Source organism: Leptonychotes weddellii, chromosome 1 (assembly GCF_054177405.1).
Source record: "Leptonychotes weddellii isolate Sample4059 chromosome 1, ASM5417740v2, whole genome shotgun sequence".
Lineage (NCBI taxonomy): Eukaryota > Metazoa > Chordata > Mammalia > Carnivora > Phocidae > Leptonychotes > Leptonychotes weddellii.
Genome location: NC_138369.1, coordinates 91,172,763 through 91,198,344, shown reverse-complemented (window position 1 = coordinate 91,198,344; position 25,582 = coordinate 91,172,763). Strand labels below are relative to the sequence as shown.

The window sequence follows — 25,582 nt, the reverse complement described above, 5'->3', positions numbered from 1 at the left end:
ATTACATATAAACAGTGTATCAAACCTGAATTTGCTAATTAAACTGCTGTTACATAACAGAATCTGCTTAGGCAACATATGCTAGAAGTATTTTTGGGTCAAATGGACAGAATATCTGCAACTTTCTCTTAAATGGTTCCTAAATAGTATGTTAGGATAATAAAGCAAGTATGACAAAATGTTAATGTTCAATCTCAGTAAGATTCTTGGTGCTTTTTATTATTCTTGTGATTTTTCTGTAAATTTTAAATTGTTTCAAAGTAGAGATTCAAACATTTTCCCTTCTTTTTGGTTAGTAAATAATATTCTCAGAATCTTCTAGTCTCTAAGATCACTTATCCTCTTCAGAGCTTCTCCTGTTCTCTAGAAGTGGGTAGTGTTTCCCAAGGGCCTGGCTTGACCCTCTTACCCTACTCTGCTCACTCTTGGCAACCTCAGCCTTTCCTAAAGCTCAAACTCTAAAATAATAATAATGAAACAAATAAATGGTCTTCAATCTCTTCTAGCCTTAGCTTCTCTAACAAGCTGTGTGTCTGCAGCTCCAGTTGTACCTTGAGTATTTCTACCTTGACTTTCCACCAGCTCACTCATCCAAAAGTAGCTAAAACTAGAATCTCATTATTGTTTTCACTTTCCCAAACCAATTCTTTCACTAATACTTCCTAATGGTACCACCATTCCCTCAATTAGGTTTGAGACTTTGGAGTCAAATTTGACTGCTTCCCTATCATACCCCTTGAGTTATAACATCGTGTAATTCCTGCCTTCTGATAACTATTCTTTCCTCATCTCCATTGCCTCATTCAGGCCTTCATTACCTTTCTATTATCTCTGGTCTCTGTCCAATCCAATATCTCTTCTCTGTTGTCTTCAAATGATTTGTGCACCAAATTTAACCGTCCTTTATCACAGATGCTCTGTACTTTCATAGTGGCTCACTGTATTCCTCAAACTGGAATTCTCCCTTTCCCTCAGGTCTTTAACTCTGACCAAATTCTACCCACCTTTCAGGTTCCCACTCAAAAAGTCACTTTCTAAAGAAGCTTTGACCAATACCTCCAGCTGTACTTGAGAGACATAAAATGTTTGAATTTTAAATGACAGTTATCACTTTCAGTCATGTGATGATGTTCTTACCTTTTTCCATATCAAGACCCAGTTCACTGGTTTCCCTACTGTGACCACCACTTAATTGCCTCTGATATGGCATTCTTTCCTAAGAGTTTGCTGGTCTTCCATTCCTTAAGCAAATATATAGCTCTTTGAGGTTTTCTTTTAAGTAGACTCCATGCCCAACATTAACTCACAACCCTGAGATCAAGAACTGAGCTGAGACTGAGTCAGATACTTAACCTACTAAGCCACCCAAGCACCCCTCTTGCAGGTTTTCTGATAATCATGGCCAACAATGACAAAACAGAAGGAACTCAATTCCAATGCTTTCCTTACCTCTTCTTTCCCATTTAGAACCGGAGGGAATAAAACTCTACAGAATAGGGATTTTAAAAGCAATTAGCTTTACACCTCATTCAAGGTCAACATTCTTGACAGAGTCAGGAAAAGAGTTATTAATTGTATTAATATTAATATATAGTGATGGAAAGACAATTTTGCAGGGATGCATCTACTTGCAGAAAGTAAGCTCAAACCTCTCTTCAAACACCCCCCTGGCTATCTAGGTAGAGTATAAAGAAAGTAGTTTCTAGTTACCTTTGTATTTAGAGTAACTATCCTATAGAAATGGACTACAATAGGTCTGTAACCATTTTTTCCTGTTTTTTCCAGTTATAAAAAGATTGCCTAAAATTACATTAGCTTTTGTGACAGGCCTGTCACCTGCTAATCAATATTAGAAAACGCAGGCAACTAATACATCTAGGTACTTTTTACTCTACCTTTTTAACCGAGAAATTTCAACTTTCCTGAATTAACATACAAATTCCGTCAATTTCTCAATTTCTTCACATGCTTCAGACTGTTAAATTTATAAATGCTATCATCCAATAATAGCTAAAACTTCCTGTTTTAACGTCTGAACATTTTATAAGCAGTCCTTAAGGTTTTTATATAAATCTGAGATCCAGTCCTAAAAGGTGACAGGTCACTAAAACTTTGTCCTCTAATTTCATGTCTTTGATTATCCTCTATTGCATATCCGTAACTGAAGTCAGTCAAAATGTAATCACATAATAAATTATGTAAGTACTAAGTACAAATTATTAGAGAATATATTTGGGGTGCTTACAAAATAGTTCAGGTTCATATCCTCAAGGTACTCCTAATAAGTAGAGAACATCTCCTAATGAGGAGAGAATATTTGACTAGTAACAGTCTCCAACAAGTAACTCACTATGGTGATTCTACAAAATTATGTACTGTTGACCCTTCAACAACATGGGTTTGAACTGCATGGGTACAGATAAAGATTTTATTTATCTATGTTTACTGATGTACAGTTGACAAGTTATTTAGTTTCATGTGTACAACAAAGTCAACATAGTGATTAACATACATGAATTTTTTACAGTACTATAAATGTATTTTCTGTGATTTTCATAACATTTTATTTTCTCTAGCTTAATTTGTAAGAAAACAATACATAATACATATAACATGTAAACTATGTGTTAACTGATATCAGTAAAGCTTCCAGTCAACAGTAGGCTATAGGCAGTTAAGTTTTTGGGGAGTCAACAGTTGTACTTGGATTTTCAACTTCGCGCAGGGGCGGGGGTCAGTGCCCTCAACCCCCGCATTGTTCGAGTCAACTGTAGTTCAGATCTACAACTGTGCGGAGTCATATAGATGAATCTCAAACATTGGGTGAAAGAAGACAGACACAAAATAAGGAGCTTAAAATATTCTGTGTCTTGATCTGGGTCCTGGTTACACAGGTGTGTTCAGTTTAAGCTGTACATTGGTGTACAAATGGTGTACCTTTCTGATACAAATTATACTTAAAAAAATGTCTTATCACTGAGCATTCAAAAACTAGATTAGCCAAGTTCTGCAACCTGAGTTTTACCATCTGGGTTAGCAAGTACTGGTGGGTGTTAATGATGTACCCAAGCTTCCTGGAGGATGAATAAAACAAAACAAATTATCTCATATAAGCAGCTTATTTCTGATTTACTCCTAACTTCAAAAATGAAATCTCATAGGATCAATGATAGGAAATACTGAATACCTGTCTTCTAACACAAAATACTTGATTTAAACAAGAACTTTTTAAAATCCAATAATTTTTAAACTAGATATAAATAAATATAAGTGAATAATCACTATAAAAGACAAAACAAGGGGCGCCTGGGTGGCTCAGTCATTAAGCATCTGCCTTCGGCTCAGGTCATGATCCCAGCGTCCTGGGATCGAGCCCCACATCAGGCTCCCTGCTTTGCGGGAAGCCTGCTTCTCCCTCTCCCCAGCTTGTGTTCCCTCTCTCGCTATGTCTCTGTCAAGTAAATAAAATGTTTAAAAAAAAAAAGACAAAACAATTTAAATGAAATCAGGTATCTAATAAAAAGACCATCAACTTGGACATTCATTTTAATAACCCAGGTGCACTACTACTTTCCTTATTCATTTCTCTTTAAATACTGGTGCTATAATAAGGAAGGACAAGCCAACTCATGGGGATAGTGTACCTAGCCAACTGTACTCTCATTTGTTAACTACATTTATGCATTTTCTTCATTAAGGCAGAAATAGTGCATGTATAGTTCATCAATGCAGTTTAAATCCTGACAAGCTACCTGATTTCTTCCTTTAGTCTACCTGAGCAAAAGTTTCTCCCTCCCTAGTGCTCCTTTACCTTACTGACCTAATATATACTAGAAGGTAAATTTGTTTGCTATAAATTCTTACCCTCAGCTTTTTTGCAGACAAAGGACTCCCAACAAGAGCCTGTTCCCCAGTTATCAGTAAAATAAGTTTCTAAACTAATTTTGTCAATGTAACAAAGCAATGCCAAAAATTAAGTTCAGAACTGTTCTTTAAAAGAGTAGAAAGTCAAAGTTTAAAGTTACTATTCGGAAATGCCAATAGGCTAGAATATCACTAAGTATCACTATCACTATAGTAAGATAATCTCCAGAAAGCTAATTACTGAAACTACATTAATCATTTTAATAAACAGTGAATTCAAATATTCTGCACTTCCTAAGAAAGGGCTGTATTATTTTTGAGCTGTCAGTATCAATTGTCCTTGTATTTGGCAATGGTTTCAGCTTGATTCCCTTAGTACTCTGCAAATGACAAATGGGGAAGACAGAGAACAATGATAGCACCTATAGGAAAAGGGAAAGGAAGGCTTGACAGTAGCTTAAACTTTAATGCAATAACTGAATAAAGCATTGGCTATCAATGGAAAGAGAGAATTTCTAAATACAGGCAGAGGCAAATGGGTGAAAAGCTTCTCAATTTGCTAATTCTAATTTAAATAGAGAAGGAAACAAAGGGGCCATTAGGGAACTCTGAGTCAATGTAGGAAAGGTATATTAATTACTTATATTTTGATTAAAAGATACTCCGCTAAAAGAATCCTGGGGAAAAAAAAAAAAAAAAAGATTCCAGTCTTTCAAGTAAGGCAAAATCAAGGATCTTCAGCTATTTAGGGCAGGTTTAATGAAAACTGGACAGGGCTTAAAAGCTGTCTCTACTGAAAATGAATTCCAAGATTTCATAAACAAGAGCCTGAACTATGGTATCTGTCAATACTGAAAAGCAATTTTATACCTCAAACTAAGTAGATAATGTAAGGGATTTACATCTCCTTAAACTCCTGAATGGTCTTGCTTAATAGAACCATCCCTGCAAAATACTTATTTGCCAAATTAGTAAAATTGTTTTAAAAATCCGTAATTTATAACAAAAAAATGAACAAGGCAATTTGGTGAAATCTAACATAAACATGGTCAGGAGAAGTTATATTTAATATCTTTTAAAGCTTAACACACATAAATCTTCAACCCTGTCTGCAATGAAAAAGAATGTATAATCCCATAATACTTTATTTGCTAATACACCTACTAAAAAGTCTGTAGATATTTGCCAACTGAGGTCATACAGTTAGAACTCATAAAGCTAGCCTACTGCTCTTATCAACTGAAACAATTTTTTTTTTTTAAGTTTTATTTAAGTAATCTCTACACCCAACATGGGGCTTAAACTCATGACCCCGAGATCAAGAGCCACATGCTCCACCAACTGAGCTAGCCAGGCACCCCTCAATTAAAAATTTAATAAGCTAATTGCAAGGTTAAAAGGAAGCCACTAGCACTGGGTTGGACCTGTCACTTTGGTACCAAAGGGCCAACTTACAGTGAAGAATGGCTGACCTAGAATATAAATTCTGATTATAGATTGGCATTCACATACTATTAACACGCTATTAACTTCTTAGACTCTGGACGACAGGCTTCAAGGAGAAGAGCAAATACTTTCAACCCATGAGAAACTACAGATACAGCAACTTGCCTCATTTCTGATACCTTAAATATTTCTGTATCTAAAAAGGAAAACAGATAAGAAATATTTAGCTGTAACAACAAATAATGAGTAGGCAACTTCTATGGTTGTTTTATAATGAAACAAAGAAAACTTTTAATATTAAGTCAAAATTATAAAAAATAAAGCTCACACCTTTCTACATTGTTCTGATGAAAATAATAGCTCTCGTTTATACTGATATCATGGTAGCTTACAATATTTAGCTATTTGAAATAAATTACCATACAACTAAAACTATTCTTGTTACATTTCTAAACAGAATGTTATTTTTCCTTTTTCTAATGGAAAAGTATAAAGTACAACCGAAAGTACTCACCCTGGCTACATCGGATAAGCCATATGAATGACTGAGCATTCATGCTTGTTTCATGTCACAATTTACATTTATGTCTTAATTTACATTGATACAGCTGTACAATTTCAAAATTGAAATTATAATCACTGTCCTATAAATTTTAGAACTTCCTGTTCTACAAGAAACTATTTTAAAACATTTTCAGTTAAGGAACATATCACTGAAAAGATACTTTGTTAGAAAATCTCTTTAAGTGACACACAAACAAATCAACCCTAAGAATTAAAGACTGTTACCATTTGTAGGTAATGTAAACCATGTCTTAACATGACATGTACATGCACTTAGCAATACTCTTTTCTAATGAAAGAGATGGAGTTAAGTCCATGAGTAGTATCCAAACTATGCCAGAGGACACAAATGCGTTGCCAGGCAGAGTTAAAAGAATCTAACAAAGCTTTGTGTGAATTTTTAAACAGCATTTGAGCTTGTTCTAGTCATTAAACACAGAATGATGGAGTGCTAATAAATATTCACCAAAATAACTGAACAGAGCATATACTACTTAAAATGTGTGTTAAGCAGAAAGATAAACCAAATTATCTTTTGCTATAAATGAACTCTTAAGACTTCGTTCTATATTTTAAAAAGTTAAAAACAAAATTTATGTAACATTTCTATGAGAAAAACTGTTTTAGGAGTTTACAAAACAGTAATGCAGGCAGGTCTAGGGAATCTAACAAACAAGCTTGATGTTAAAGTTTCTCAACAATATAAAACAATGACTACTACACTTTGATACCTTGGTCGTGTCCCTTTTCCAATTTCTTAGTACGAAGTAACATTTTGCTTTGAGTTACTAAGGCGTTCACAGAGAAATCGTATAAAATAGGACAAAAGTAAACTAACTGTTGTTTATTTTACAGAATAATTTTTACATTAAAATATACAAGGGTAAGTGGATATTTCATATAATAAAATTCAAGAGAAATATATAAGTCCTTCAAAAAAGTAAATATACTTAAAAGTGAAGTAAAAAATAAAGTATGTTTATATTCTATTTAAAATATAGATTGCTCTTTTGGTTTATTTTGCTGCTTTGTCCCATGCTAGATACCACATGATTTCCCCCCCCTAAAATGACATAAAAAGTTTAGGTTTAATGATAAGAAACCAGTACAGTGCAAAGCAATTCATGCATACACTTTTGCATGTATGCATTCCATATGTAAGTATTCATACCTATCCCAGAGGTTCTTTGATTCCTGAAACGTGTTCAAATGGAACGCTTGGTAGAAAGCAGTTGAAGGATTCCTGTGAGATCCAAGAATCAAATGGAAATGAGGTTGAGAAAGTACAGTAAAATCACTACTTTTCAAAAAAAGATGGAAGATTTTAGATTTTTAATATAGTGTAATGGCTTTAGTAAAAAGGAAAACAACACTACATAAGCTTGCTTAAAAACATTTTGAAAGAAATTAAAAAACTGGATGAAATCCAGCAGACTTGACAACAATTCAGGATCACAGTTCTAAAAGAAAGGGATAATACAGATAAAATAGCATCCAATTATGTGTGTGCGCATAAGTTTAGACATATATGTGACCAGTTCATAGCCTAATCAACACTACTCTATATCAGATGCCTTTGTAAGTCTCTAAACATTTAGCAGTTTAGCAAAGCTGTTCCCAGGTACAGTACTCATGTAAAATAAATTAAGCTACACCTTCATAATATAGAAATTCTTCACAGGATCTATTTGACAGAGTCTGATGATGAACAATTGAGTCCTTTTCTGGGTTGGACTTGACATGGTTTCTACTTTCATAATCCATTTATTTATGTGTGGTTTCTCTGGATTAGGGCAAAACATGGTGCAGCAATTATATGGCAGCTTTCTGATTTCTTGCATTAGTATAGTGCCCCTTTAAGGGGTAAGAGCTCCCACACCTTAATTACCGTCTATTTCTACCATTCCCTGGACACACATTCCCTAGGGCTATAACCACAGAATCTTAACTGATGGGCTCATCCTGGCGAGCTCCCAGCATGCACTATTCACCTCACATCTCTGGAGTGGTTTGTTAGGGGACTACTTAAACTTATGACAACTCTGCTAATAGCTCCCCCGAATATTCCTGTAGTTTCCCCAACCCCAACCTGTACATTAGGGAGCTAACAAAAACTTGTCGTATCACCTCTAAAATCCTTGACCCACGCTGTAGCAGAGTAACAGCAAGCTATATACATATTACATACCAGGCACTATTCTGAGTGTTTTACATTTATTAACGCAATTCTACAACAACCCTAAGAGGTAGGTGTTATTATTATTATTCCTATCTCACCAATAAGGAAATGGGTCAGAGAGAAGTAATTTGCCTGATGTCACAGAGCTAGTAGGTAACAATCTGGTCCTAGAGTTTATGCTTTTAAACTACTATGCTAAACATATAGTGGAGTTCAATTTTAACCTCTCTAGGTCTCTTTTATCAGTTAAATGGTGATATTATGATCTAGCCTTGCAGAGTGGTTAAGGAACTGAGACTATATATAAAGCTCTTTATATATATATAGTCTATGGTCAATAAATAATAGCTATTATTTTATCACCAAAATGAAGTTCAAATACAACATGGCAATTCTGAGACCCTCACAAGCACCTTAAGAGTCCCTACCATATTATTAGTACAATAAGAAAACTATTTACAAATTCTACTGGAATAGCAATCAAATATCAATGATCAACAAGCAAAACAAATACTCAACAGAATTCCATGATTTCAAAATTCAGATTAAGACTCATTGTCTTAACCTACTGAATTTTTTAAAAATACAAAAGGCATTTTCTATTTTAACCACTAGGGTACCTCTTAGATGATCCAAAATTAGGAAAGGCAGACAGACACTAGATGCCAGAGTGTCACCAAAGCAACTATTTGATTAATTGGCATCTTCAGTATACGTACTTCTCTTTGCTCTACCTACTTTAACTCCTTTCTATGCTTTTAACCCTTTCTCTATTTTTCTCTAGACTAGGTCCAAGGTAATCAAATATATTGATTAGACCTGCTAATATCAAGGATTAAGAGGCTGCTAACTACTGTTTATTTAACAGCTTGTATCCTCTCAAGATATATTTGGCAGGCCCTTTTTTTCACTGTACTTGGAAATCAGTCTATCAATTTAAATGAAAGTCAACTGAACCAACTGAAGAAAATCGATTGGCTTTTTTTTTTTTTTTAAACCAGGCTTACCCAGGACCATATGGGGACAAGTTTGCTATTCACACAGGTTTGGAGACCTTGGATTTAAAACAGTGACTCAAAGAGGAAAGTAGTAAATATGAGAGAACAACAAAGAGTAAACCTGGAGGTTATTCTGCAAGTCTGGAATTTAAAATTCATTAAAGAGTTACAATATATTTATAAGGATGACATTCTTTAAAAAAACTTCAGATCCTCTGACTTTGGAAAAATACATACATACATATTTAATTTGAATCAAATTCATATGCCAAATAAATTGGGTTTTAAATGAAATCATATGACTTTAAGTTATGAGATTCTAGCATTTTTATAGCACAGACTCTAAAAATGAAATGTTTCTCATAAGTCAAATGTAGAAGTGAAAAAAGAACATATCTGCAGTTAGTTGTGTATCTTGGGGCAAAAAAGGAACCTATGAAATAAAATACTATAAATGGACCTAAAGTCTTCAGAACATGTCAGAACAAATACACTTAGGTTGCAAAAGCTGGCAGTGAATCACTTTCTACATACATTCAAAATGAAGAAGCCATATGGAGTAATACAATCTATGTACTCTGGAAAAATTTAAATAGTCTAGATTCCACGGATAAACATTTAGACAGGCTTATAAAATATGACATTTTTGGTTTCTCGAATACTTCAGCAGGGATGTCTTCCATAAACTTGAGGGATTTTTAGCAAATAGCAACAATTAGCCTCAAAACATTGATTAACAGGTATAGATTAAAGAAGTCTGTAAAACCTAGCTGATCAAGAACTTCAAAAGAGCCATTTGTAAATACTGAAGGGCTTGATCATCAAAGACTTCTGTTTTGGAATGGCATAAAATTGAGGAAATTAATAGCCCAAGGAAAACACCGTTAATTGAGATCATTTCAAGGTTATATAGTCTATGTAATCTGAAGGCACCAAGTCGCAACTGACATCATTAAAAATTTATTAGAAAGAAGTACTGAATTTTATGCAACTTTGGTCACAAATTCTCTTCTGCCCAAGAAATAAAATTTTGAAACCAGTTTTCTAATAACGTATTTGATGTCAATGTTAACTACTAATCTAAATATAAAGCCAACAAAGCACTTCTTAGGGAGACTGAGGTGTGGTTTATTCTGAATTTTATGAAAATGCTGTTTTCCCATTTGTGGACATTTTTCTTTTTTTTTTAAAGATTTTATTTATTTATTTGAGACAGAGAGAATGAGAGACAGAGAGCATGAGAGGGAGGAGGGTCAGAGGGAGAAGCAGACTCCCCGCCGAGCAGGGGGAGCCCGATGCGGGACTCGATCCCGGGACTCCAGGATCTTGACCTGAGCCGAAGGCAGTCGCCCAACCAACTGAGCCACCCAGGCGCCCCATTTTTCTTTTTATTAAGGAGGGCACATGTTGTGGACATTTTTCAAAACCAATGAACAAAACATATCCTCTTCCTCCTGACTTTATATACTAAATAACCCATCCTATTAATTTCTAAGTACATGAAAGTAGTACATCACAGAGTGACTCAAATGTGACATACACTGACCTGCTTTGGTAAGATACTATCTTTGTAGGGTAACTGTAACCGAGAGGAAAAACATATATACTACACCTCAAAACTAAGCTATGAAAATCGTTGAAGCTTAAAGGATGAGGTACATGAGCCTTGAACTCAGCAAATACTTTCTTCCCTTATGTCAAAACTCAATTTTAGCAATCTCTACATAGAAACCAGGGAAACACAATAAGCAGAGGAACAAGGGCCATCTCCAACATTATTATCTAAGGATTTAAAATGATTAAAAATATCCTTTAGGTAAAGGGTTACAACACAACAGATCAGTAGCTACAGTAGCTTTTCCTTCCTCCTGTCTTATAGTCAGCAAATTAATAAAACAAAACTAACTCTGGAAATATCCAAGAGCACTGGCTTTGGGGTCAGAAGGCCTAAGTCTGAAGATATATTATGTTACAGTAACTATGTGATTCAAATCCTCAAAGCCTCAGTTTCCTTAATCCATAAAAAGGGGAGGAACACTTCCTTACAGTTGCCAAAAAGCTCAAATGAGATTATGCATACATAAAGCCTGACAAAATTAAGCTTGGTTTGTTGTTTAATATAGGATTACAGTTTCCAAATCATGCTATATAAAAATCAACTTTTAGTAGAGTATCTTAACATACACCAAATATTTCATCATTATTAAGATAATATTGAGGCAAACAGAATATTTAACTTAGAGCTAGGTATATACCAAGCTATTTAGTACATTCCATTGGATAAGAATTCTGACTTCTGGGGCGCCTGGGTGGCTCAGTTGGTTAAGCGACTGCCTTCGGCTCAGGTCATGATCCTGGAGTCCCTGGATCGAGTCCCGCATCGGGCTCCCTGCTCGGCAGGGAGCCTGCTTCTCCCTCTGACCCTCCCCCCTCTCATGTGCTCTCTTTCCCTCGTTCTCTCTGTCTCAAATAAATAAATAAATAAAAATCTTAAAAAAAAAAAAAATTTAAAAAAAAAGAATTCTGACTTCTGGGACTCAGAGCTCCCCCAGGATTTCCTTATTATACAACTTTATCACAAGATTTTAATTAAAAATACAGTAATCACTGAAAAGGGTACTGAAATGGTTCCAAGATACACACTACTTTAACAATAAAAGCTTCAAGAAACACCTTTAACAGCAACCATAAACTTCTGATAAAAAAAAAAAATCTCAATTTCTCACCATGACATTTAAGCCCTTCACTCTGGTTCCTGTCAAGTTAATCACATCATTTCCCAAATCTGACATCTCATTCTTCCACAGTTACACAAACTGCCATTCTCCTCTACTCAGAAAATCATCCCTTTCTCTTAACAGTGACCCCTTTTAATTTTCAGACCAAGAGTTAGCTTCAGAAGAATGCACAAGTAATAATGGGTTGATGCTGAGGACAGAAATTGGGCGGCTGGAGGATAGAGGTGCAGAGAGGCTTTTAGCTTATACTCATATATTTAGAACTGTATAAATGTATTACCTATGCAGTTAATAAATTAATTTTAAACAGAAATCAGTCCATTTCCTCCCCATACCAAAACTGACCATATGTCCTAAGCTGTTCCAATTAGTACCTTATTATTTTACTCCATCACAGTCTATAATGTATATGAAAGTATATATTTGATAATTATTTTCATATAATCTGAGATCTTGGGAGGGTAGGATAGTCTTTTTTCTGTATTCCAGAACTTACTATTCAGAGAACACAAAGAAAGTTGAATGACTGACATACTGTCACTTTAAATGTTTTCTTGGGTATTCAACCTACTTGATGAGTATCTGGCAAGCTTCGTTTTTGTTTTGTTTTGTTTTTTGTCACATGATAGTCTGGTGGCAGGAAGGTTTAAGTTGGCAGCTCTCTTATGAAACATGTCTAAATGTATCGAGTCATACACAGGGAACCTTAAAAATCTGACCAAGTCTCAAATTCTAACATTAAAATGAGGAAAACTGAGATAAGTTAAAAGACTTAACTAAAGAAATTAAGTGGTAGAAAAGCCAGGATTAGAACCCAACTGCTATATGTTTTACAACATCATGACTTTTCTGGCCTAAAACAATGTCTCCCTTTCTCTTATTACATCCATATACCATGTAATTACACTTTCAGATCAAAACTGAAGACTCTTGGTATGATTTACAGCATGATAAGGTGTGATCTGGGAGAACAGTTTGTGGACAATGAAATACTAACATTTCTGTAATGTATGCTTGCCATACATACACTATATTATGTATGGACTGTTTACAAATTATTTGCATACCTCATTTAATCCTCTCAAACTTTCCAACACAGGTATTATCCCCATTTTTCATATGGGGAAACAAGGGGCTTATAAGGCTAAATAACCACCTGAAGGTCAAATGCCTCAAGTATGCAGCACAGTTGGGATTTCAGCCCAGGCATATCCAACTCCACTGTCTGTAATGGTCATTCATATAATATGCTAATACATAATTAAGCACACTACTGATTTTATTTGACCAAGAGCCTCCCTCTCCTTTTTTGTTTTTGTTTTGTTTTCAAAAGCTAGGTAGACCAAATACGAAGCAAGGACGGGTTTCAGATTAACTTACAAAACTATCTAGTAAAACTTAATTCTAATTCTCCTTTAGAAACTAATTGGTTTTAAACTTTGCTTTGGGTATCTTTCATTCACAGATTAAACAATTTTCTTGTTTAATAATGAAGAGGGATTGCCTAACACATTAAAAATAACATTTAAAATACACCAGCATTATTTACAATAATTGACACATTAATTACAGTTTCTCTTCTATATATTAATATTCTTCATCAAATTTTAGTGAAAGCTTATGAAGAAAGGAGGCTTTAAGTAATTTAACATTCGGACTTCACTTATTTGTCTTGCTTACTCCAATTAGCAAGGCACTAATAGTCCATGTCCTAGGTAAACACTATTAAAATTATTACTCAGTGATCTGCAGAATTTTCACATAACCATCACATATAAATGTATAACTTAATGAGAGTTCATTCTTTTTAACAAATGTTAGTTCAGTACAAAGAAATAAAACTAAATACTGAAATCTAATTTTGGGCTTTAAATGTGAGAGGTAAGCAATCCAGAGAAGCATGCATGAAATTTAATTCACCTGATTTAAAAGCAGAAATTATGAATATACTTTTTAGAGATAAAAGCAGATTAATATATTCTTAATATTATCAGCCAAATTTGAAATGTATACATTAAAATATATTATGAAAGTCACGTAATGATGTACAGGAATGATATGAATTGGTTACTGTTCTTAAATCTTTACGGAGGGGTTTTTGCCCTAAGCCATGCCAGATTAAGAATGTCACAAATATTGAGTCATTTGGTATGTTCAAGAATTGCTGTGGGACAGACCCAAATTATACCAATGATTCAGGTATGCACATTCTTTGTGGATACAGTAATTTTATTATACCATATAAAAGAGCAGCCTCAAATCACAAGTCCACTTGGTTTAGTATAAAGAACTAAGTTAAGAGATTTATTCCAATTCAGGAATTTTGCTACACATACCCCTTAAATACTGTTAACTATTAAGGTTTTTTAAATTAGAAATCTGTTCTTCCCATTAGTAAGAAATTACTTAGGGAACATCATCATTCAGGCTACATTTAACCAGACAAATCTGTTTTTATAAACCCTCTCTTCCTCATACTTAAAGAATATTTAAAGAGTAATGCAATTAAGAAATAAACAGTATCTGTTCAAAAAGGAAATACATACTGGTCTAAAACAATTATTTAAAAAAGGAATTAGATGCCTTTTCTTCACTAGTAACAAGTATTCCTATTCCTTCTGAAACCATATTTCATGTCATTTCACTGTATGTTTTTCTGTCTTGGTTACCTGCCATCACCCTCTACCTCCTCCCGCCCCAACTTCTGCTATTTTAGGTAAGAAAAGTCAAGATCTTTTTATACTCCCCTAACAATCATTCCTCAATAAAGAGACTAATTTTGGTTTCTTTACCATCTGATTGTTGGGGGTGCTCTTTGTTACTAGAACACTAAAGCCCATGACTACTTCCAATCTCTTCTGGTGCACAGAAGGACTAAACTCTATTCCAAATTAGCAAGTACCAGATCCATGAATCCACTATCACATTTTACTATTTCCAAATTAGTGCTATCAGAATTCTCAAAGAACAGATTAACATTACACTTATTCTCAGGAAGTAGAAAACATATATACCACAGTATCCGTACTATAAAAAAATGATTTCTCATAAAAGCAATTTAGTTCAAGATACCCTACTTCCCCTACAAGGAAAAGATAGTGTTACTAACATAGTATGTGTCTTACCCACACACATATAAGCTCTTATGTTTACTAAAGGTTACCAATGTTCAGCCTAGAGAATTTAGTTCATACAAAATTTTGAACAATATATATGGCACTGTTAAAAAAAAAAAAAAAAAGGCGCCATACTCCCTACTGATACACTTTTGGACCATCCATCTTTTGGAAATCTATGATAATTTCCTTTACTTAGAGCCATGTTCATGACTAAAGTATATTTTAGTAATCAGCCTGGCACTCTGATGAATCCATCAATTATCAGTTTTTATACTAAATAATAATGTCATTCATACACAGGATTTCACACTTTGATTAAAAAATCCTTGCTAAGAGTACATAGGATAATATGTAATGTGTGATTTAAACGTCAACTGTAAAGCTGGAAGGGCAAAATTACCTCCACAATTCAGTATCGATAAAGAAACATAAGCTCCCAAGAAATACAGATTCAACTAAGGAGCTTTCATTTGTAAAGACTAAATGCAGTGAGACTTTTAGAGCTCTAATAAGTATCTATAGATTTTAAAATAAAGGTTAAGAGTGACAGTTCTATCTCTTAATATACATTTACATAATCTTCTCACTTAACCATCAAGTTAAAAAAACCTGCTCAAGTATGTGTGTGTATATTTGAGAGAGATATATATATACATATATATATCTCTGTACAAACAAAATTTGTGTATTTATAGCACATACCAGGATACACCACTTTAACATTCACAATTTGTAATACTTAACCAGTAGTCATTAGCAAACTACACAAATAAAACCATTAACAAGATACAAAGATATTTGCCACTAAGGGATCCTTACAATCAGGTTTTCAACAATCTTTTGGTTGTAGCTGACAGTTCACAATTGCAGCCATTCATAAGAGTTCCTGGAATGTGGCCTACAGAGTTCACACTGGTCAGCTATCTGTGGAAAACGATCTGTACTGTGTTCCCTTTCCAAAAGGGCCAGTAATATTTTGCACCTCTCCCCATTTACCAGAAAGGAGTCTGTTAAGTGTGTCGTAATTTAAACACATTTTTAAACTTTCAGTATAAAAGTGGCTTTTTATGAACTATATTTTCAACCATTATTATATCTCCAGTTTACACAAAATCCGTTTGAAGAATCATCGACTATAAGCCTTTCCAGTGAGAAAGGCTAGAATATATAAACTTTATGGCAATTAATAATATAGAGTCAACAGGCAGTGTTAACTGAACTTTAAAACATTTTCTTGCTTTCTATATATAACCGTCAGCCCTTTTAAAGGTATATTATTAAAATGTATTTATAAGTCTTCTTTCAAAATAAGTAAATCTCAAAATGAAGCTTTGTAAAAGATAATGGAGCCAAAACCACAGATAGGGTTTTTAATATATCAAACTAAAGAACCTCAATCATTTTTGTTAATCTTCCATTTTCCTTCCTTTTCTCAAAGAACTAGACTATGTTTACTAACATATTAACTTTAAAAAAAGCAAACTGTTTACAAATTTTTAGGATCTAAAATTTTCAGGATCTGAAATTTTCAACCTATTCACAAAGTTAAAGTCATAATTACTCAAAACCTCTCACTCCAATGTTTTATTTTGCATTTGAATGACTGCAACTAAAATTGTATGCAGATTTTAATTTAAGAAGGCAACCCCAAATCACCATATAAAAAGTATGATTTTTGTTGGTACAGTTTCCTCAAAAATAGTCATCTTAGTAATTTAAACATATGCCTAGAAAAACTGTGTTATTTAATTTCAAGCATACAATTTAAAATGCCCTCTTTCACAAAGGCTTTCCATTAAAAACAAAAACAAAACAAAACACTATTTCTACTTAATGGATTTATTCCTTCACCAGGTGTGTTGGTCCAGTGACAAAATAGTCAAATGTGTAAGATTACATCTTGAAAACTAGCATGTTAAATTAAAAACCAATGAAAGACTATAACAAAAATTAGAAAAGCACACTGGTAAGTAATGCAGATTTTAGAAGACTGGGTGGGGGAGGGAAGGACCATATTTAATATAGGACTGCACACACATCAAAACCCCTGCACTGGATTAACTATTGCCAACTGATAAGAACAGATGCGGAAGTATCTGTAGCTCATTAACCTTCCGAAATAAATTCTTAAAATTATTAACCTTTTAATAAAGAGGATAAATAATTTTATCTTTGAGGTCGTACCCTAAAGAATACATCCCAGAGTTTCCATTTGTCAATGGATCTGTCTGCCCCATGCCACATCATTATATTTAAGTTCTGGGGAATGTAACTGCCTATTTTGTAAACTGAAAGAGTTGTGAAGAGGAGAGAAAAATACATTCTTCATTCATAGATGTGCATGTGTTTTACAAGGAGGTGGGTGTGGTTTGGGAAACCACTCATCATTTCTTGAAATATGGAGGCAATATACAACAGGAACAGAGAGGCAAGCAAATGGTTATTTACCAACCCATCAGAAAAAATTGGCTTCTGGCAGCTAGAAAAGGGAAGATACCTGTTGCCTCTTACAAAAGATGAATAAACAAACAATCTGCATTTCAGGTGTGCCCCATGTGTGAAAAGTGAAATATGGGAGATGTAAAGAGGGATTTTTCTGAATGGCTTGTGGAATCAGTTTCTTTACTTGGTAGTCCCATCCATATAAAATTTCTCAATGACTAGCTAGCTGAGCTCACTTATGGACACGTGGTATTCTCTAAGAGTTCTCAAATGGAAGAAAGACTCCCAACAAGCAAGTCACCTACAAAAAAATATGAACTTTGAATTACAAAAAGCAGAGGAGATGATTTCAGTGAGCATTTTTCAAACCAACAGAAGTATATAACAAAAATACAAGGCTAATTAGAAATGAAAAGTTAAGAAAAGAATGTGAAGGAACTCAGAAGAAACAGAAAAAACCTTCAACAGATCTCATGGTTCTACATACCAATTATTCTAGAAATCCATAAAATTATCTTTTAACACATCTAAAATTAACCTCGCTCAAAACAAAAAACCCAGCAAATAAATGCCTAACTGTAAAGTACCTGAAACTTTCTAATTTTTAAATGTAATTTTAAAGCTTTGTAACAAGTTGGTTTTTAAAAATCTGCAACATGTCAAATTTTCCTGTGACATTTCCTGAAAACCACTTAAAAATCCTCACTGAACCATAACCAAACATCAACTGTTGTAGAATTGGTAATGGCAATACACCAATTTTCACTTAAACCATTAAAAAAGCATCCCTTAAATAGAGGGAGCCAATTGTTGACAACTGTTAACACTTTTACTATAAAATTACTCTAATTTCAAGAACTGTAGCTTTTACTACTGTCAAAGAGTCTTACTTCATACCTCCCTTTCCATAGTTAAAAAACTACTGATGGAAGATAACATCTTTCCAATACACTTTTTACTTCAAAAAAAAAAAAAAGGATCTTAACGAAGTCACTGGGAAGCCTCCTGACCTTCCATGTTCTTTTATTTAAAAGGCTGGAGGACGATATGATCTTCAAAGCCAGACTTGACATTTCACCATTCTCTCTCCAGCCTTTGCAGATACACTGGAGGAGATTCCTTACATGGATCTTTCCCTACTGTAGAGGACCTCTGGTTTTCCAGAATGGGAAACTTCTGATTTTACGTCTTAGTCTCCAAACTCACACTGACAAAACTCTCTGCCCTAAGGGTTCAAGTGCGATTGTTACCTAAGAAAAGGACAATCTTCTGGGGCCTAATCTACTAGTTACCACCTGTAAATCGAGAGAATTAAGCTTAAATCCACCTTTTTTGAATGAACAAATGTTGTGTCCTTATCCAATTCAGTGCTTTTAAATGGCTGTGACAAGACCAATTCTCTCATTACACCTTTATATTAGCAATCTAAACAAATGCATTTTCAAGAACTGACAAATCAATCTTACTAAACACAAACTAAACTTACTAAACACAAGCTAAGTTTAAAAACGCTAAGGGCCTCAAAGTGAAAAAAGAACTCTTAAGTTGCATTCTAAACTACAATGTTTGGTCAAGCACTCCTATCAAATATTTTAAGTAAGATTTCCATACCTGTCTTCATCACCATCAACAGGAATAGCTATGCTGAATACAGAGGTGGCGAGACTGTTCATAGGTGTTAACTGAAGGGGGTTTGCCAGGGCATCTGCAACAGGAGGCTTCACAACAGGCTTATTTTCAGCAATGAGAGAAAGTGGTGGTTGAGGTAGGGGTTCTGATTTTCTTCTAGTATCGTCAACATGCCCGACTAAAGGTTGGGTCTGAGTCTGAAACTGGCTTAGGTCAGACTGTGGTAGACTTGTTGGTGCACTGGGTGTGCCTTGCGCTAAGGGCAGCCCAACATGCTGGATTATGCTGCTGCTCCTGCTGACTGGCGTATGGCTGCTCAGCTGCTGCGACTGGACCAGAGGCGCGGGTACATTTGGCATAGTAACAGAGGTGGTAGACACACTAGGCACGCTTGGAGCGGGCACGGCTGCAGGCACGTTTGGAACTCCGGGCAGCACGGCGTGGGGGCCGCCAGGCACGGCTGACGGCGCACCACTGCCACCCATCTGCGGCGGAGGCACGGACTGGGGCTGCCCGGTCCCAGGGGGGACCAGGCCCGGCGGCACGGCGCATCCCACCGCAGCCAAGGGCACTCCGGCCGGCTGACCAGGCGCGGCCTGTCCGCCTGGCGCGGGTCCCGGCCCCGGGGCCACGGCTTCACTGGGCAAGGAAGACACGCCCATTATCTGCGCACCCACCGAGGAGGCATTCGGGCCGGTGCCCACTGGAAGGCTGGCAGCCGTGGCGAGGCTCGCTCCGGCGCCGGTGGACGAGGGCTGCGCGGGGCTTGGCGGCTGCAGTCCGGCCACGTGCTGCTGTAGGTACTCACTCTGACCCGCGGGCTGGACTGGCAGCAAATGCCCAGGCGGTAGCTGAGGGTACGCGAACGGCTGGGGCGGCTGCGTCGTAGGAGCGCCGACGGCGGGGCCCGGCTGCTGCGGCAGGGGCACGCCGGGCTGCGTCAGGGTTACATTCGTCAGCGGCAGCCCCTGTCCATTGGGCCCCTGCGGGAGGACGCCGGGGCCGGTTCCCTGGGGCTGGCTTGGCTGCGGGGCTGCCATCATTTGCTGAGGCCCGGCCGCGGCTCCCGGGAACGGCGGCACTGGAGCCGCGCTTTGAACCACAGCCCCACCTACGGGCGGCGGTGGCTGTGGCTGCCCAACGCCAAAACTCTGCGGCTGGGCCGGGGCGGGCTGGCTCATTTTCTCCGACGGGGGTAGCTGTGACACAGCAGTCAAGGAACTGTCAGTTCCCGAGTCGGGCCCGTGCGCCCCCTGCATGGAGGCCACCACCACCACCACCGACCCTCCGGTGGCGCCCAGGCCGCTGTCCCGCTCCGCAGTCTGGTCAAAAGTATTGCTGTGCCTAATGCAATCCCCAGACCTGGTCAGGACGCTGCTGTCTGAATCCCGCTCATAGTATTCCATACACGTCCATCGGCCGCGGCGGTAGGGCTCCCCGCTCCCGTGGTCCAGCTTGATCACGCGAAAACGGGAACTACAAGTGGTGGGGGGCTGTGATGGGGCTGCGGTCCCTGGCCCGGCAGACGAGCCCGTGACCGGGGGGGCGCCGGGTGCCCCCGAAGAGGGGGCCGAGGTGGCGGCCGCCGCCAGGGTACTGGCCAGCGCCCCAGCCACGCTCCGGGCCGAAAGGGCTCCTCCTCCGTTGGTGGGAGCAGCCGCCGCGGCCGCCAGCTGCCCGTCCAGGAGGAGGTTTGGAGAGACGGTCCCGGGAGTCTCTGCATCCCCAACATTGTTGAGTGTCTCTTCGGAGGAGCTGCGCTCGCAGACCTCCTCAGGGCCATAATCCGTGGCCCGAGAAACGTCGAATATTTCGGAGGAGACGTCCTCTGTACGTGACTCGTCCGGGTCGTCCAGGCTCTCAGTGTCCTCGGTGATGCTAGTGGCCACCTGAGCCGTGGTGACACTAGTGATCTGGAAGCAGCTCTTCTTCTTGGCCGGCATCTTGGACATGGTGAGGAAGGCTGGAGGGCAGAGAGGCACGCCGGCTCCTCTGCGATCTTGCCGGAAACCAGGAAGGGCAGAGCAGGGGCCCCCAAAGACAAAGTCCGAGTCCGCGCTGGGGTCTGAGGCCCGCCGCTGTTAAGAGTCACTGGCTGATCCGGACGCTGGCCGCTCTGTGAGACATCCTCCTCCCCGTTTCCTTCTGAGTCGATCTCTACGGCTCTGCCCCCGTCGCACTCGCGCGGCGGCTCCTCCTTCCTTTTCGCCTCCCGCAGCCGCGGCGCCTCAATTCAATCCCCTCAGCGGCGGCGCGAGCGCGAGCGCGATCCCAGGGGCGGGCCGCCTGCTTCCTCCTCCCGTCTCCGGGGCCGCCGTGGTCAGTCTAGCTCGGCGCTCGGCGCGGTCAGCAGGCCTTGGCTGGGGGTGGGAGTGGGAGGGCGAAGGGGAGGAGGAGGTGGTGGTGGTGGTGGCGGCGGCGGCGGCGGCGTGAGGGGCGGTGCTGCCCCGCTCGGGCTCCTCAGGCCAGTGCCGGCGTCAGCTCTGGGCTCTCGGACGCTGAGGGAAGAAGGGGAAGGAGTGGCGAGTCTGGCGCCGGGGATTCCTGATTCAGCCAGGAGCCGCGGGCTGGGGCTGGCTGAAGGTCCCGCGGGCGGGCGGCGGAGCTTCGGCGCGGGCGGGCGGCCCCCTCCCCGGCTTTAGCCGGAGCTCAGCCCCAGGGACATGTCGACTGTCTCTGGCGGAAACCCGCTCCGGGGGAGGGGAAAGCCGGCTCGGTCCTCCCCTTACAGGGGGAGCCACCCCGCGGGCGGCGGCGGCGGTCTCGGCCTCCCCTCGCGGCTCCTGAGAAGAGTGAGGGGCGGCGGCGGTGGTGGCGGCAGCCGCCTGGCTGGCCGGCGAGCGGAAGCGCTCCGGCTGTGTGAGGTAGCGGTGGTAGCTTTTTCGGCTCCTCCTCGGTGCGCCCGGTTCGCAGACCCTGGAGAAACTGAAATTCAAACTGCTGAAGCGGCGGCTGCAGCTCCCTCCCCTCGGCCAAGATGGGGCTGAAATGGCCGCGCCAGGGATGCTGGGAGGAGCAGCGGCCCCGCTGCCGCCGCCGCTGTCGACTAAAATGCCGCCGCTGCCGCAGCCACCGCCAGCGCCGCAGCCGCCGCCGTTCCGTGACGCACCGGCGTCGTGACGTCACCGCCCCGCCCCCTCCGGTTTCCTGCAGTTTCGCGTGGAGGCTGCGGGGGGGGGGAGGGAGACGGTGGGCGGGACTAAAGGTTAAAAAAGGGGGGCGGTTTTTTTATTTAAAATTTTTTAAATTTAAAATTTACGCTGTAGGTCTTTAAGAGTTGGAGAGCTGAAGACTCTTAAATTCCAACCCTAGAGAAGCTTACAACCGCGCCAACCGGTTTTGTTCCGAGACGCTGGAAGACTGGATGGAGGTCATGTGCTGTGTCTAATGTTTAACAAAATCTTAGAGAAACAAGGGCGATAGAAATGGGGGTTAGGGAGAGTTAGGATAAAGAGGGAGACCAATGGAGGAAGCGAATCACTTAAAAAAAGTCTTCTGAAAATAAATGTTGACCACTGTAGTCAGAGGAGTGAAATATTGAGAGAAATGCGGATGATTAACCAAGAATAGCAAGCCAGATTGAGTCAGAAAACTGATCTTTCAGCCAGAAATTCTGTCTCCAACAATGGCATCAGGAGATGGTTACTTGCCCAGGGTGAGGTCAGTTTAAAAAAAGATTAGAGGTTACCAACATATCCCTCATTTTCCTGAATTTGCTGTGATTTCAGCATCGAAGAGTTCATTTAACCTCTTGAGACTGTTTTTACTTTCAGCACGAAATCAGCTTATGGGCTCCATAAATGTAGAACCTACTGCGTTAGTTATAGTTCTTTCTTTTGTTTATTCTAAAACTCCTAGTTGGAGCCAGAGTGTTACGTGGTTTGAATTGGGCCATGAACAACCAGAACAAGTCAGAAAGCACCCTTTCCTCTCCCAGTACAGAGAGCAGCTATAAAGTACTGGAGATTTTATCATCTTTTTGTTACTTTCTGGCAAAAGAAAGTGGTAAGGCCATTCTCTTAAACAGTTAAAAAAAAAAGTGGGGAAGGTGGCTCTTGAACTTTGACACACTAATACATCATGTATGTAAAATCCAAGAAATCTTGAGGGGAAATCAAGATTTCGTATCACAGCTTTAGCAGTCATGTCATTATGACTTACATAAATCAGTTAATCATTATACTCAGTTCTCTAATCTTTGATGAGTAGAAATACTTTTTATGACAAAGGATGTTTTGATAATGACAGTTTACTGAAAATTTTTAGGTCCTTAGTTGTAAATAACATACAGACACATGTCTTTTAACCTTAGTAGAAACCATGTCCTCCAAACCCAAGTAAACGAGGTCAGGATGTGAAATAAGACCACATAATAACATCCCTGTTTCTTAAGAAGATGGGAGAGAGTAAAGGAACAAAGTGTAACATTATGCTGCTATTGTGGCAGAGATAGCTAAAGGAATGTTTCATTTCTAAATCTGTAATTTTGGTAATTGTTAGAGATATTTTCCATTAATAAGTTAGATCAACTGGTTAAATCCAATATCAACTTACGAAAGCTTAATTTAACTTTGATTTACCATATTGTTAAAAATGGTGATCAATTTTGGAAAAACAGGTATAAGATGCCTGCTTGCCTCATTACATTATCTTATTACATAAACTTCTTGATTACTTGTTATGATGATCTTAAATCACACAAAGGAAAAATCTAAAGTAATCTGTAAGATGATTTCTCCTTAAAGAACACATTAAGGATTTATTATGAAATGAAAATAATGATAAAGATAATTTAGAAGAGATCAGTAAGTGGGCTATATTTTTGGTAAGAATGGGGTTAAAGATGTTAAAAGACATCTTAGCCTAAAATAAGATGTATAAAGTTAAAATGTTTTGTTTATATTTTTAAGGATTTCTGTGTGAATAAAATAGTTCTCTTGAAAATAAGTTTTCCAGAAGTCTTAAAGGCCCTAGCTTCTCTTATACATTTGCTCCTTAGAAATGTAAAGAATTTATTGCATAAAACTGCTATGAAGAAATGACAAAAATTCTGGTTGTTACAAATAGGTTTGAAACCATTTTACAGAGGAAAAAAATCATAGAACTGTCATCAGACTACACAACTATGTAATTCATGGTTGGCCCACAAAGGATTAAAAGCCTCCACATAACTAATTAAAATGATAGGAAACAAGATGTACCAGTCAGTATATACGCTCTGGGTGTGTGTGGAAAGTTGACAATAAGTAACATGGTAGCCTAACTCACTGGAACTGGAGAGATCTCTGGAGTCCCAAACCTCAAGACCAAGGGTCTTAATGCAAGTATCCTGGCTCCATGCTTACACCCAAAAACCACATGTGGAAACTGTGGGAATCCTTGATTACTGCTCCAGAGCACCCAACTTGACTGTCCTACATCTGGTACTTCCCTCAAAGACTTATTTTAAAGCCATGTATGGGAGGTATGTTTAGGAAGAACAATGCAGTGGGAAAGAAAAAACAATTGCAGCAACTTAGAAACTAAGGACGGTTTCCACTGATGACCAAGAAAACCAAAACCAAACCAAACCAAACACACAACTACTATAGCAGGATTTCATCTTTTCAGAGTATCATACTCCAAATTCTACTAGGTTATTATCTAACCATATCAGTACCAGATGGTAAATTGTTTCATAGTCACAAGATCCTGGAATGTGAACTGTAGATACTCAAGAAAACCTTTTTTATTTTCTCAGCAAGTATATAATACATTTAAGATAGTAATAGCACATTATCTAAATACTCTGGGGTAGAGAAAAGAAAACCATATTTTCAGGAGAACTTAAGCAACTACCTACCTAAGAGAAGTAGTCCTTTAGCATTAATACTATCAGTTAGTGACATTTATTGAGCCCTCCCTGTGTGCATTAAGAATTGAACAGCCTGTATCCTAGCCAACAACTTTTTCTGGGATTTAGAAATAGCTTATGTTTACTTTCTATATTTTTATCACCGAATTGTTAGAAAAATACAAAATGGAGGACTAGTTTTCAGATTCCAAAAAGCATTTGCTAGAAATAAATATCAGCTGTCTAAACAAGTAGCACTTGATTTATTACTATGATTTTCCTGGGATTCCATTTCTGGAACCATATCTTACTAATAACCTCTTGCAGTTGAGGCCATTGTGTAATATTATCTGAAAAGTAAAAAACAAAAACAAAACAACAACAACAACAAAAAACTGTAATGAAAGAAGACTAAGCCTAGTGAAATTCCATAAATACTTTTATGAAAGAAAACATCTGATTGAGATGCATAATCTTTTCATCACTTGAGAGCAAATGAAGTGTGTAAAATTTTCACATTTAAGAAAAGTTCTATTAGATAGTCTTCTAAAGTTTGATATACTATGAAACAACAGTGTCTTTTTTAATAGTGAAGATTCCCTTGAGTCCCAAAGATCTTTGAAGTTCAGGCAAAATATAGCAACCTGATGGAAGATAATGGTGCATTTTGAACTAATAATAAATATAATGTCCTATTAAAGCCTGTTTTCTTCTATTATGACACTTAATTTAGAATCTAAAATATTATGTGGCTCTGAAATCTAGCTTAA

The 25,582-nt window shown here is 38.4% G+C and overlaps 1 protein-coding gene across 3 annotated transcripts in view; it reads right to left on the bottom strand.

Moving 5' to 3' along the window:
* TSC22D2 (TSC22 domain family member 2) overlaps window positions 1-22,056 on the bottom strand; it is a 54,506-nt gene extending 32,450 nt beyond the window's left edge. The window contains exons 1-2 of one of the 3 annotated variants that reach the window (XM_081827704.1): window positions 18,962-22,054; window positions 7,046-7,117 (exon numbers count right to left, since the gene is read on the bottom strand). In XM_081827704.1, coding sequence (XP_081683830.1) covers window positions 7,046-7,117; window positions 18,962-20,931 — 2,042 coding nt within the window. In that variant the 5' untranslated portion in view covers window positions 20,932-22,054. Of the gene's footprint in view, window positions 1-7,045; window positions 7,118-18,961 lie in introns of all 3 variants that reach the window. The other 2 variants (XR_014147533.1, XM_031028073.2) reach the window with 2 other exon arrangements.
* Between the last annotated feature and the right edge of the window lie 3,526 nt (window positions 22,057-25,582).